A 15,389-nucleotide genomic window follows, 5' to 3' on the forward strand; every position below is an offset into this window, starting at 1 on the left:
CATCGTAAGTCATCGTAAGTAGGTCCTCGTGAATAGGTCCTCGTCGGTAGGAAATGATCAACCAACGTTTAGTTTACCTTCTCTCAGAGACCATCACAACCTTCATTTTCCCTCTCATCACCCATAATCTATTATTAACCCCTTGATTTTCTCTTCATTATCTTTTAAATCACTTCATAAAAATCTAATAAAACTCTTGACCAAACATTAAAAAAGATATTCATTTCAAACAAAACGTCGAGTCCACATTATTTCAGCTCTGGTCTCAATCTTTCATATATATATATATATATATATATATATATATATATATATATATATATATATATATATATATATATATATATATATATATATATATATATATATATATTTTTTTTTTTTTATACTTTGTCGCTGTCTCCCGCGTTTGCGAGGTAGCGCAAGGAAACAGACGAAAGAAATGGCCCACCCCCCCCCCCCCATACACATGTACATACACACGTCCACACACGCAAATATACATACCTACACAGCTTTCCATGGTTTACCCCAGACGCTTCACACGCCTTGCTTCAATCCACTGACAGCACGTCAACCCCTGTATACCACATGACTCCAATTCACTCTATTTCTTGCCCTCCTTTCACCCTCCTGCATGTTCAGGCCCCGATCACACAAAATCTTTTTCACTCCATCTTTCCACCTCCAATTTGGTCTCCCTCTTCTCCTCGTTCCCTCCACCTCCGACACATATATCCTCTTGGTTAATCTCTCCTCACTCATTCTCTCCATGTGCCCAAACCATTTCAAAACACCCTCTTCTGCTCTCTCAACCACGCTCTTTTTATTTCCACACATCTCTCTTACCCTTACGTTACTTACTCGATCAAACCACCTCACACCACACATTGTCCTCAAACATCTCATTTCCAGCACATCCATCCTCCTGCGCACATCTCTATCCATAGCCCACGCCTCGCAACCATACAACATTGTTGGAACCACTATTCCCTCAAACATACCCATTTTTGCTTTCCGAGATAATGTTCTCGACTTCCACACATTTTTCAAGGCTCCCAAAATTTTCGCCCCCTCCCCCACCCTATGATCCACTTCCGCTTCCATGGTTCCATCCGCTGACAGATCCACTCCCAGATATCTAAAACACTTCACTTCCTCCAGTTTTTCTCCATTCAAACTCACCTCCCAATTGACTTGACCCTCACCCCTACTGTACCTAATAACCTTGCTCTTATTCACATTTACTCTCAACTTTCTTCTTTCACACACTTTACCAAACTCAGTCACCAGCTTCTGCAGTTTCTCACATGAATCAGCCACCAGCGCTGTATCATCAGCGAACAACAACTGACTCACTTCCCAAGCTCTCTCATCCCCAACAGACTTCATACTTGCCCCTCTTTCCAGGACTCTTGCATTTACCTCCCTTACAACCCCATCCATAAACAAATTAAACAACCATGGAGACATCACACACCCCTGCCGCAAACCTACATTCACTGAGAACCAATCACTTTCCTCTCTTCCTACACGTACACATGCCTTACATCCTCGATAAAAACTTTTCACTGCTTCTAACAACTTGCCTCCCACACCATATATATATATATATATATATATATATATATATATATATATATATATATATATATATATATATATATATATATATATTGTATATGTATATATATATATATATGTATATATATATGTATTGTTGACTGGTTGGTAAGGTTATTTAATGTATGTATGACTCATGGTGAGGTGCCTGAGGATTGGCGGAATGCGTGCATAGTGCCATTGTACAAAGGCAAGGGGGATAAGAGTGAGTGCTCAAATTAGAGGTATAAGTTTGTTGTGTATTCCTGGCAAATTATATGGGAGAGGATTGATTGAGAGGGTGAAGGCATGTACAGAGCATCAGATTGGGGAAGAGCAGTGTGGTTTCAGAAGTGGTAGAGGATGTGTGGATCAGGTGTTTGCTTTGAAGAATGTGTGTGAGAAATACTTAGAAAAGCAAAAGGATTTGTATGTAGCATTTATGAATCTGGAGAAGGCATATGATAGAGTTGATAGAGATGCTCTGTGGAAGGTATTAAGAATATATGGTGTGGGAGGCAAGTTGTTAGAAGCAGTGAAAAGTTTTTATCGAGGATGTAAGGCATGTGTACGTGTAGGAAGAGAGGAAAGTGATTGGTTCTCAGTGAATGTAGGTTTGCGGCAGGGGTGTGTGATGTCTCCATGGTTGTTTAATTTGTTTATGGATGGGGTTGTTAGGGAGGTGAATGCAAGAGTTTTGGAAAGAGGGGCAAGTATGAAGTCTGTTGGGGATGAGAGAGCTTGGGAAGTGAGTCAGTTGTTGTTCGCTGATGATACAGCGCTGGTGGCTGATTCATGTGAGAAACTGCAGAAGCTGGTGACTGAGTTTGGTAAAGTGTGTGAAAGAAGAAAGTTAAGAGTAAATGTGAATAAGAGCAAGGTTATTAGGTACAGTAGGGTTGAGGGTCAAGTCAATTGGGAGGTGAGTTTGAATGGAGAAAAACTGGAGGAAGTGAAGTGTTTTAGATATCTGGGAGTGGATCTGGCAGCGGATGGAACCATGGAAGCGGAAGTGGATCATAGGGTGGGGGAGGGGGCGAAAATTCTGGGAGCCTTGAAGAATGTGTGGAAGTCGAGAACATTATCTCGGAAAGCAAAAATGGGTATGTTTGAAGGAATAGTGGTTCCAACAATGTTGTATGGTTGCGAGGCGTGGACTATGGATAGAGTTGTGCGCAGGAGGATGGATGTGCTGGAAATGAGATGTTTGAGGACAATGTGTGGTGTGAGGTGGTTTGATCGAGTAAGTAACGTAAGGGTAAGAGAGATGTGTGGAAATAAAAAGAGCGTGGTTGAGAGAGCAGAAGAGGGTGTTTTGAAATGGTTTGGTCACATGGAGAGAATGAGTGAGGAAAGATTGACCAAGAGGATATATGTGTCGGAGGTGGAGGGAACGAGGAGAAGAGGGAGACCAAATTGGAGGTGGAAAGATGGAGTGAAAAAGATTTTGTGTGATCGGGGCCTGAACATGCAGGAGGGTGAAAGGAGGGCAAGGAATAGAGTGAATTGGAGCGATGTGGTATACCGGGGTTGACGTGCTGTCAGTGGATTGAATCAAGGCATGTGAAGCGTTTGGGGTAAACCATAGAAAGCTGTGTAGGTATGTATATTTGCGTGTGTGGACGTATGTATATGCATGTGTATGGGGGTGGGTTGGGCCATTTCTTTTGTCTGTTTCCTTGCGCTACCTCGCAAACGCGGGAGACAGCGACAAAGCAAAAAAAAGAAAAAAAAAAAAAAATATATATATATATATATATATATATATATATATATATATATATATATATATATATATATATATATATATATATATATATATTTCTTAAACTACAGGGAAATGAAGCACGATCAGTTCCCAAGTGCACTTTCGTGTAATGATCACATCAACAGGAGAGATCATTGCACGAAAGTGCACTTGGGCACTTATCGTGTTTCATTTCACTGGTTTAGAAAAGAATTTAGTTGATCACGCGCTCATCTGTGATCTCTTCCAGTATATATATACGGAGATAATGGCTTAACTGAATTTACACACACACACACACACACACACACACACATACACACACACAATACCTATAAACCTATCTAACCTTCCATCTCAGCTCAGTCTAAGAATACTCACACAATTTAACCTCCTCAAAAAAAAGAAATGCTCACATGGCACTCTTGTGAGCTGCTACTGAGTACACCGGTTGTCGTCCCCTCTTACCACCACCTCCACAACCTCGAGATGTGGTATGTGCCACAAGAAAACTTGGCTATGCTCTTCGTCAAAGCCCGTGAAAGAGAGACACACACACAAGATGTCGCGGCCTAACAAGACTTTAGTCACAGTTGGTTAGACTTACCTGCCTGATGGTCATATTCGCCAATGTATCTCTTGGTCAGGAATCTAACAATGAGAGCTGCAAAACAATGGGAAATGGAATATTAGAACTCCAAAGTCACTACAGAGAAATTCTTAAAATAGCAGTATATAGGAATACATACATAGTACCAGAATTCACTTGTTCGAAGTTCCACAGTGAGTGAAAAATGACATTTGGCGAGGCTGTATCATTGCGAGTACAGTTTCGTCAGATGACATCTCACTCCAAAGGAGCCTACATATCCCTGCAACTGTAAGTGGCGCAGATTTGGGCTGCTGGACCTTTTTTAAAAAAGGTTTTGGGTAACACCAGGGGATTTTTTTTTTTAAAGATTAGACATAATTCTTACTACAATAGCGAAGCTATTTCTTGTGTGGCGAGGTGGCGACTAAAATGGATGAAGGCAAGCATGAATATGTACATGTGCATATATGTATATGTCTGTGTATGTGTATGTATATGTATGTATATGTTGATATGGATGAAGGCAAGCGAGTATAGATATGGACATGTGTATATATGTATATGTTTGTGTATGTGTATGTATATGTATGTATATGTTGATATGTATATATATGTGCGTGCATGGGCGTTTATATATACATATGAGTATATGAATGGATGAGCCATTCTTCGTCTGTTTCCTGGCGCTACCTCGCTGACGCGGAATACAGCTGTTAAGTATAATGGGGGAGGGGGCGAAAATTTTGGGAGCCTTGAAAAATGTGTGGAAGTCGAGAACATTATCCCGGAAAGCAAAAATGGGTATTTTTGAAGGAATAGTAGTTCCAACAATGTTGTATGGTTGCGAGGCGTGGGCTATGGATAGAGTTGTGCGCAGGAGGATGGATGTGCTGGAAATGAGATGTTTGAGGACAATGTGTGGTGTGAGGTGGTTTGATCGAGTAAGTAACGTAAGGGTAAGAGAGATGTGTGGAAATAAAAAGAGCGTGGTTGAGAGAGCAGAAGAGGGTGTTTTGAAATGGTTTGGGCACATGGAGAGAATGAGTGAGGAAAGATTGACCAAGAGGATATATGTGTCGGAGGTGGAGGGAACGAGGAGAAGAGGGAGACCAAATTGGAGGTGGAAAGATGGAGTGAAAAAGATTTTGTGTGATCGGGGCCTGAACATGCAGGAGGGTGAAAGGAGGGCAAGGAATAGAGTGAATTGGAGCGATGTGGTATACAGGGGTTGACGTGCTGTCAGTGGATTGAATCAAGGCATGTGAAGCGTCTGGGGTAAACCATGGAAGGCTGTGTAGGTATGTATATTTGCGTGTGTGGACGTGTGTATGTACATGTGTATGGGGGGGGGGTTGGGCCATTTCTTTCGTCTGTTTCCTTGCGCTACCTCGCAAACGCGGGAGACAGCGACAAAGTATAAAAAAAAAAAAAAAAAAAAAAAAAAAATATATATATATATATATATATATTTTCTTTTTTTTCTTTCTTTTTCTTTTTTCATACTATTCGCCATTTCCCGCATTAGCGAGGTAGCGTTAAGAACAGAGGACTGGGCCTTTGAGGTTATATTCTCACCTGGCCCCTTTCTCTGTTCCTTCTTTTGGAAAATTGAAAAAAGAAAAAAAAAAAACCGAAAGGGGAGGATTTCCAGCCACCCGCTCCCTCCCCTTTTAGCCGCCTTCTGCGACACGCAGGGAATACGTGGGAAGTATTCTTTCTCCCCTATCCTCAGGGATAGTATATATATATATATATATATATATATATATATATATATATATATATATATATATCACCCACAAATTTCTTTACTAAGATAGAGTCTCATTATGGGATGTTTAAGTAATTATTATGATCACTTTTATTAGTAAGGAATTACATTGACTTTTAACAGCTTATCTTCAATTACCAGAGATACGCCTATCCACTAACTAGCCTTGTGTGCCATGTACCCACGCCGTCAGCACTAATTACGAAAGACAGAATAACTACAGGACATAATAACATGAAAATAAACAATAAATCTGTTTAAAAAAAGAATACGTGAATAAATACTTCAGTGGTGGAAGAGGAATGGATGAATAGAACAGAGTGAATGAGGAGGTGATGAATGTGGACATGAAGGAATTTAAGAAGTTGTGCCACAGTAGGAAATGACCAAGGGATGAAGATCATGTGGGCTCCATGAGTGCAGACCTCCCTCCTGGTACAGATGAAGGGGTCAGATGTACATAAACCATGGAAAGGTCTGTGGGGGCCTGGTTGTGGATAAGGGGGAGGGAGCTGTGGTTTCGGTGCATTACACATGACAGCTAAATGGGACACGATAAGTCCCAAGTGCACTTTCGTGTGATTCATACATCGTCAGGCGAGATGCAGGAGTAAAGCACACACACGCACACACACACACACACACACACACACACACAATCAACTAAACATAAGAAAATAATCATGAAACTAATGTAGAGTTTGTTACGAATTCGTCTTATCTTACATCACTGTCTCTGGGGTTAGTAACAAAGGCATATTACTTGGTCATTCGTGACTCTCTGGGGTCGGTAGGAAGCATCATTAGGTCATTCGTGAGTCTCTGGGGTCAGTAGAAAGGATCATTGAATCATTCGTGAGTGAACCAATGGCAAGTATAACTAGGTCGTTCGTGAGTCCCTAGGAATTCATAGAAAGTATGATTAGCTCATTCGTGAGTATCTGAGCATCAGTAGCAAGCACTGTTGGCTCGTTCGTGAGTCTCTGCGGACAAGTAGTGAGCGTTATTAGCTCGTTCGTGAGTCGTTGGGAACTATTAGCGAACAATATTAACTGGTTCGTTAATCTTCTGGCTTTGATAGTGAGCATTATCAGTTCGTTCGTGAGATTCCGGGGACCAGCAGCGAGCATTATCAACTCGTTCGTGAGATTTTGGGATCTAGTAGCGAGCATTATCAACTCGTTCGTGAGATTTCGGGATTCAATGGCGAGCATTATCAGCTCGTTCGTGAGATTTCGGGATTTAGTAGCGAGCATTATCAGCTCGTTCGTGAGATTTTGGGATTTAGCAGCGAGCATTATCAACTCGTTCGTGAGATTTCGGGATATAGTGGCGAGCATTATCAACTCGTTCGTAAGATTTCGGTATTTAGTGGCAAGTATTATCAGCTTGTCCGTAAGATTTCGGTATTTAGTGGGGAGCATTATCAGCTCGTTCGTGAGATTCCGGGGTTTAGTTCGTGAGACACTGGGGACTTAACAACGAGCATTATACATTGATCCTCACTCTTGTGACCACTTCTACCACCACGCCAGGGGAGGCCATAGTCTACATCAAGTTTCCACCAATACCTTAAAAGTTACGTGGCAGTTTGGCGTGGGTTGGGAGACCCTGTATGATACATACTAGGTGTGTACCTGTCCCTCCTACCCGTGTTATAGAGGGGGAGGGTCTGTCAGGCCTCGCTCCCTCCTACCCCTGTTATAGAGGGGGTCTGGTCTGTCAGGCCTCGCTCTGTACCCCTGTTATAGAGGGGGGTCCGTCAGGCCTCGCTCCCTCCTACCCCTGTTATAGAGGGGGAGGGTCTGTCAGGCCACGCTCCCTCCTACCCCTGTTATAGAGAGGGAGGGTCTGTCAGGCCTCGCTCCCTCCTACCCCTGTTATAGAGGGGGAGGGTCTGTCAGGCCTCGCTCCCTCCTACCCCTGTTATAGAGAGGGAGGGTCTGTCAGGCCTCGCTCCCTCCTACCCCTGTTATAGAGGGGGGTCTGTCAGGCCTCGCTCCCTCCTACCCCTGTTATAGAGAGGGAGGGTCTGTCAGGCCTCGCTCCCTCCTACCCCTGTTATAGAGGAGGGTCTGTCAGGGGTCTGTCTCTACCCCCTTGCGTGGAGGGGGAACTATTTTTGTGTCTGGCTCTCTCGTGTCGCCAAACGTTGTCTGCCGCCAGGCATCAGCTCCTCCCTCGCCATAGATATGCCTAATCACCAGAGGTTACGTGGATAATCAAAGGTTCGCTTCTTCCCTTTCCCATTCTCTCAGTCTGGTCTGCTTGCTATACAGTTGGAGGGAGTCCCTCACGAGCACTTGGGGTGATGGAGGGTGAGGGGTGATGGAGGTTTTGAGGGTGGTGGGTGATGGGGATGTGTGGGTGATGGAGGGTGTTAGTCCGATGGAGTTTGAGGGAGGAGAAGGTGTTTAGTTGATGGCGTGGATGTATGATGGTGGTCTTAGTGTGATGGAGTGAGAGTGGTGTAATTGTGATGGAGTATGTGGGTGAGGGAGGTATTGATACATACACAGGGTGTGTAGGTGACTGGGTGTCAGTATGAGTGAAGGAGTGTGAGGGGTCACCTTGGTGTTAATATAGAGTATGTACATGAGAGAGGTGTTTGAATAAGGTGATTCACTTGGTGTGTCAGTATGAGAGTGTGTGTGGGTTAGGATGGGAGTCAGTATGACACAGTGTGTGGGTTAGATGGGAGTCAGTATGACACAGTGTGTGGGTTAGATGGGAGTCAGTATGACAGTGTGTGTGGGTTAGATGGGAGTCAGTATGACGGTGTGTGTGGGTTAGGATGGGAGTCAGTATGACGGTGTGTGTGGGTTAGGATGGGAGTCAGTATGACACAGTGTGTGTGGGTTAAGATGAGAGTCAGTGTGACACAGTGTGTGTGGGTTAAGATGAGAGTCAGTGTGACACAGTGTGTGTGAGTTAAGATGAGAGTCAGTGTGACACAGTGTGTGTGGGTTAAGATGAGAGTCAGTATGACACAGTGTGTGTGGAATAGGCAAAGTCAAATTGTATGGACAGTTCAATCTAACACACACACATACACACACACACACTCTCTCTCTCTCTCTCTCTCTCTCTCTCTCTCTCTCTCTCTCTCTCTCTCTCTCTCTCTCTCTCTCTCTCTCTCTCTCTCACTCGGAGGGAGCGTAGAGGGTCTCAGGGAGCGACAGTTTTGTCTTCTGGCATCTAGATCACTTACAGCCACCGTATCGCAACAGAAGACGTCGTCGCAGCTGCCGTTGGCAAGTAACGGAAGCAAACGGCTTCTGTTGCGTGAGCGACTCCCTGTTTTCAGTTGTGTGGTCGTCACGCTGTTTACTCGCACGACTCTCAACTGGTCGTACCATGCAAAGAGAGAGGTCACTCTTGTCTTTAGCCACGGTTTGAGAGAGAGAGAGAGAGAGAGAGAGAGAGAGAGAGAGAGAGAGAGAGAGAGAGAGAGAGAGAGAGAGAGAGAGAGGGCAAGAGAGCTCACGGGTGAGTGTTGTGGTGGTCGACGGCGTTGGGTGGGACTTGCCAAAGAGAATATCACGTTACACTTCGACGTTGTAAGAGCCACCCTCATCTCTCACTGAAACGTGTTGCTGTCACTGACTTACTGTCACTGAAGTAACAAACAGTGAGAGAGAGATACACCTGGATATGTTGTCGTATCACTGCTTCCCTTGTTGTGGTGTTGTCATTCACGAGACGCGAGATCTCTTCCCTCGATTCTAAACACCCTCTTGTTTTTTCCTTGGACGACCGAGTCTCTCTCTCTCTCTCTCTCTCTCTCTCTCTCTCTCTCTCTCTCTCTCTCTCTCTCTCTCTCTCTCTCTCTCTCTCTCTCCCAGTATCGTCTGCGTCTGCTCTACCATCCAACACTCCCTCACTGCGACCACGAACCCTACGGCCAGGCACTCAGTCATACACAGCACACAGCAGGAGGAGGAGGAACCACTACTACCATCTCCTCCTCCTCCTCCCAACATCCATCTCCCTGACGACCTACTTGCGTTTGGGAGGTGGTCACCGCCGCTGTCTCGGCGCCCTTTGGATGCTGTACTCACCGCTCTTGCCCACGCCAGGGGCGCCTAGGACGGCGATCTTGACCTCCGAGAGAGACGACTTTTTCCGTCGGATCCCCCGGATGGCGTTGCTCGTCATGCCTGCAGGAGGGGAGGTGGAGGAAGAGGTATTAGTGCCCAGATGCCACCACACCCGAGCCATCTGCCATTCCCTTACCCTAACATTTCAGGTCCTCAGTTGTACATCCATCCATCTCGACCCTCTCTGTTGGGTCCGAGACGAGGGTGAAGGATGGTGGAAAGAAAAGTCTACTGTGGGGGTAGATTTTTACCGTTGTATGTTGTGAGTAAGAGGGACGTGTGTAGATAAACATGGGGGTTGGTGGGTGTATGAGGGGTAGTAGGTGGGTTGAGAACGGGGTGGGCATTTTGCTGGTGTTTACGGAGGGGGGGAAGTGGCGCGTTCTTACATCATGTCGGTCATGTTGATACGAACTCATAACACGGACCACGTCAACACGCTGACGTTTTTCAGCCTCACGTGACTAAAACCTCATGAATCCGTCCGAGACTTTATGAGTGTATAGAGTGCCATGCATGTGTTAACTCAGTGTCCAAACATTATCCGTTTCCTGATTTACGTACATACCAAGACGACAGATGCCAAGGTCGTTTTTCTGTTTTAGATGGTGGTTCTGGAGTGTCTGATAAGTTGTACATGTTGTTATATATATATATATATATATATATATATATATATATATATATATATATATATATATATCTTATACTTGGTTGCCGTTTCCCGCTTTAGCGAGGTAGCGCCAGGAGCAGACAAAAAAATGCCACATCTGTTCACAGATGTTCACATCTTGCTGTCATGTGTAATTCACCGAAACCACAGTTCCCTATTTACAGTCAGACCTCACCAATCTTTCCATGGTTTACCCCGGACGCTTCACATGCCCTGGTTCAGTTCATTGGTAGCACGTCGACCCCAGTATCCCACATCGTTCCAATTCAGTAGATCCCGCGCACGTCTCTCATCCTCCTGCATGTTCTGGCCCCGATCGCGCAAAACCTTTTTCATTCCAATCCCTCCATCTCTAATTTGGTCTCCCACTTCTCCTTGTTCCCTCTACATCTGACACACATATGTCCTCCTTGTCAATCTCTTCTTTCTCATCCTCTCCATATATCCAAACCATTGCAGCACATCCCCCTCCGCTCTCTCAACCACACTCTTCCTATTACCACACATCGCTCTTACCCTTTCCTCAGTCACTCGATCAAACCACCTCACTCCACACACTGTCCTCAAGCATTTCATTTCCAACACATTCACCCACCTCCTTATCTATAGCCCATGACGCTCATCCATACAATGTTGTTGGGATCACTATTCCTCCAAACACACTACGCCTCTTCGTCGTATATCAACTGACATATTTCTTTCTTGTATCTCCCCTGATGATGTGATTATTACCCGAAAGTGCACTTGGGCACTTATCGTGTTTCACTTTCCCCATGGACTCATAGGGATATATATATATATATATATATATATATATATATATATATATATATATATATATATATATATATATATATATATATATATATATAAGGGCTTCTGTTTTAAGAAGAAGGTAAAGAGTGCATGGCAAAGTTATTAGGTAGGGTGTGGAGGAACGGAAAACGGAATGACTGAAGAGACGGGTGAAAGAAGGTGTAAGTTGAGAACAGGAATGAATCAGAATTTTCAAACACCGAGGAACATATCTTTTTTTTCCACTGAAGGTGGAGATGCGCATTTAGATACTGGCAGTTGAAGGACAGGTGAGGGGGAAGGTATGGTGTGATTAACGTAGGGGAAGTGCATTGGAAGGACTGGTTCAACTGAATCAAATAAGGATGAAATGTAGAATATACACAGGCAAAGAACAAGAGGGTAGGGGGATGGGTGTTTTTCTCCCACCTAAATGAAGAGGACATCAAGAATGTTAGATAACAGAAGACCTGATGGTCTAAACCACTAGGTCATCTGCTACAGGAGATGAATAGTCTACTTCGATCCTGATAATGTACGTCCATGATCATTCAAAAGTCTGTCGAACCCATCACTTAAGATATCTTTGTTTTTTTGCCAGATGTACACAGAGATGGGACGGAAATGAGAAGGAGCGAAGATGGAATAGTGAGACATTATGTGAGACACTACACCAGGAATAAGGCTCTTAACTGTTGAGGAAGATAGATAAGTATAAAAGTAGGAATAGATACTGAAAGAAAGAGAGAGGAAGCATTATTAAAGGCAATACGTGCCTCACATCCTCCCTCTCTCTCCCACAGAGAGACATCTCCTCTCTCCCACAGTAGCACCCCTTTCTCTCCCTCAGTAACACCCCCCTCTCTCCCACATTAACGCCCCTCTCTCTCCCACAGTAACACCCCCCTCTCTCCCACAGAAACACCCCCTCACTCCCACAGAAACACCCCCGTCTCTCCCACAGAAACACCCCCTCACTCCCACAGTAACACCCCCCTCTCTCCCACAGTAACACCCTCCCCCTCTCTCTCCCACAGTAACACCCCCCTCACTCCCACAGAAACACCCCCTCTCTCTCCCACAGTAACACCCCCTCTCTCTCCCACAGTAACACCTCCTCTTTCCCACAGTAACACCCCTCTCACTCCCACAGAAACATCTCTCTCTCTCTCTCTCTCTCTCTCTCTCTCTCTCTCTCTCTCTCTCTCTCTCTCCCACAAAGACACACAACAAAAATAACGAGTCTTCTCTTGCACGTAAATAGCTTGAGGAAGCGAACGCAAAAGAGGAAACGAAAAGTTAAGATAAATATCTAAAAGTCTCTCAAGATAACGAGAACGTAAATATAAGTGACTACGAGGCAAATAACTAAAAAAGAATCTTTTCAGTTAATGATAATAGGGTGATAAATGGTGAGCGGTAGAAGAGGGAGGACAAAAAAGATACATATCTACATTGTAGATGACGCGTGTGTACACGACGCGAGTGAGCTGTCGCAAGGGCGCCTCGCTACCGCTACAGTAGAGGTGGTGCTCGCCTCCACACATGGAGGGATGGTCCTCTGTGCCTCACTGGAGGTGACACTCCCACCACACATGGAGGGATGGTCCTCTGTGCCTCACTGGAGGTGACACTCCCTCCACACATGGAGGGGTCGTCCTTGTGCCTCACTGGAGGTGACACCCCCTCCACACATCAAGGGATGGTCCTCTGTGCCTCACTGGAGGTGACACTCCCTCCACACATGGAGGGGTGGTCCTCTGTGTCTCACTGGAGGTGGCACCCCCTCCACACATGGAGGGATGGTCCTCTGTGCCTCACTGGTCATGACACTCCCTCCACACATGGAGGGATGGTCCTCTGTGCCTCACTGGTCATGACACTCCCTCCACACATGGAGGGATGGTCCTCTTGCCTCACTGGAGGTGACACTCCCTCCACACATGGAGGGATGGTCCTCTGTGCCTCACTGGAGGTGATACCTCCTCCAAACATGGAGGGATGGTCCTCTGTGCCTCACTGGAGGTGACACTCCCTCCACACATGGAGGGATGGTCCTCTGTGCCTCACTGGAGGCGACACCCCCTCCAAACATGGAGGGGTCGTCCTCTTGCCTCACTGGAGGTGACACTCCCTCCACACATGGAGGGATGGTCCTCTGTGCCTCACTGGAGGCGACACCCCCTCCAAACATGGAGGGGTCGTCCTCTGTGCCTCACTGGAGGTGACACTTCCTCCACACATGGAGGGATGGTCCTCTGTGCCTCACTGGAGGTGACACTACCTCCACACATCGAGGACCTGGGGCTGGCCTGAGTGCCAATGACCCCCTCCATTCAACTCCCTCCTACGCGGTGATTATATCGTCCTTATCTGACCTTATCGCAGATGAATCTCACCGCCGCTGCCCTGTGATTAATCACTTCCCTCCCCTTAACTCCCTCCCATTAACGTCGTCGCGGCTCAAACGCCCGTGACGCGCGCGCAGGCCGCACGCGCGAGAGCGAGACAAGCCAGCGATGCCTGTGTGTGTGTGTGTTCGGACGGGGTGGTGGGTGGGTAGGGGGTTCAAGACGCCTAGGGATGGTTTACGTCTTATCGCGTCCAATGATCGACCTCCCAGCGCCCTCACCTACTCGTCAGGGGCACCGCGACCCGTCAAGGGCTTTACATACCCCAGCCGTTGGAGGACAACGACGCCCTTGTGCCCTGGCGATGAATCGCGAAATGATACGAACTTCCCGATGCATACGAATCATTCACAGTTCACCTCTTATGTCATATCTCGCCTATTTTGATATAAAGACCTTTAGAAAATGTACTGAATAATTGTGAAGAGGTGATGGGTAAATTGTTGGACAGAAGACATCTTACTTTGTACATGATTTCAAATGAAATGGAAAACAGGACTCGAACTAGTACATTAATAAGTGAGGTTTCGAAACTGTATCAAAAAAAATGAATGAAACGAGCTCACATATCAAGGATGGTGTGAGAAGCAAACAACTGCGTCTCGACCTAATTTTTGTTGACCTCTCATGATCAGGTGAACCAATTAGAAGAACACGCTTCCTTATGACAGGAATAGAAACGAGGAGTGAAACATTCTGATCTTGGACGAAAGGCAACAAAATTTTGGAGTTCTAAAGAGGGTCAGGACACATGATGGAGCAGATGGTTCGAACTGTCTCGGTCGGTGCTTCATTTTCCCTCGCTGTCGATCTCACAATGTCATCCGAAAACTCTCCTATATCTCAAAACTTAGCATTTCTCTCACCGATTCTTTCATAATGTAATCCAATATTATTTCTGTTCTTTCTTTCTTCATTGTCTCTTCTAACTCTCCACCTTTATTCTACAATGATCATTTTTTTTCCTTGAGAGAACGCCTCTTGGAATCCGCTGTCGCGTCTGGTAGTGAAGCAGGCTTCGAATCATCATCTCGCTCTTGAAAATGTGAAACACCCACGAAGAAAATGGACCATTAAGATAATGCTGAAGTCGAGCCGTTGTGAGGAAGACAGCCTCACAACTTTCGCCATCGGGGGTCTAAAGAAATGCTGTACTGACGAAGGAACTACAAATTCAAATGACCTCTTCATCTTCCACAAGTTCGTCTCCAATGATTCTTTGGCGCAAAACAAGACGACATGAAATGTACCCGAGACAGATTCTAATCCTGGTGTCATTTTGACCTACGAATGACCCTCAGACTATAACCATTTTAATCTAATTACCTGGTGGGATGCTATACCTGGTGGGATGCTATACCTGGTGGGATGCTATTCCTGATGGGGTGGTATACCTGATGGGGTAGTATACCTGGTCGGGTGCTATACCTGATGGGGTGGTATACCTGGTGGAATACTATACCTGGTGGGGTGCTATGCCTGGTGGGGGTGCTATACCTGGTGGAATACTATACCTGGTGGGGTGCTATGCCTGGTGGGGGTGCTATACCTGGTGGAATACTATACCTGGTGGGGTGCTATATCTGGTGGGATGCTATACCTTGTGGAATACTATACCTGGTGGGGTGCTATGCCTGGTGGGGGTGCTATACCTGGTGGAATACTATACCTGGTGGGGTGCTATGCCTGGTCGGGTGC

The 15,389-nt window shown here is 45.6% G+C and overlaps 1 protein-coding gene across 2 annotated transcripts in view; it reads right to left on the minus strand.

Annotated features, from left to right (window-relative positions):
• The window catches only part of LOC139765223 (ras-related and estrogen-regulated growth inhibitor), a 135,473-nt gene that overhangs the window by 97,981 nt on the left and 22,103 nt on the right, over positions 1-15,389 (minus strand). For both annotated transcript variants that reach the window (XR_011716610.1, XM_071692547.1), the window contains exons 2-3: positions 9,774-9,872; positions 3,957-4,013 (exon numbers count right to left, since the gene is read on the minus strand). Coding sequence is in view for 1 of the 2 variants with exons in the window: in XM_071692547.1 (XP_071548648.1) it covers positions 3,957-4,013; positions 9,774-9,870 (154 nt within the window). In the remaining variant the exon portion in view is untranslated. The remainder of the gene's footprint in view (positions 1-3,956; positions 4,014-9,773; positions 9,873-15,389) is intronic.

The sequence above is a fragment of the Panulirus ornatus genome, chromosome 53 (assembly GCF_036320965.1).
Source record: "Panulirus ornatus isolate Po-2019 chromosome 53, ASM3632096v1, whole genome shotgun sequence".
Taxonomy (NCBI): domain Eukaryota; kingdom Metazoa; phylum Arthropoda; class Malacostraca; order Decapoda; family Palinuridae; genus Panulirus; species Panulirus ornatus.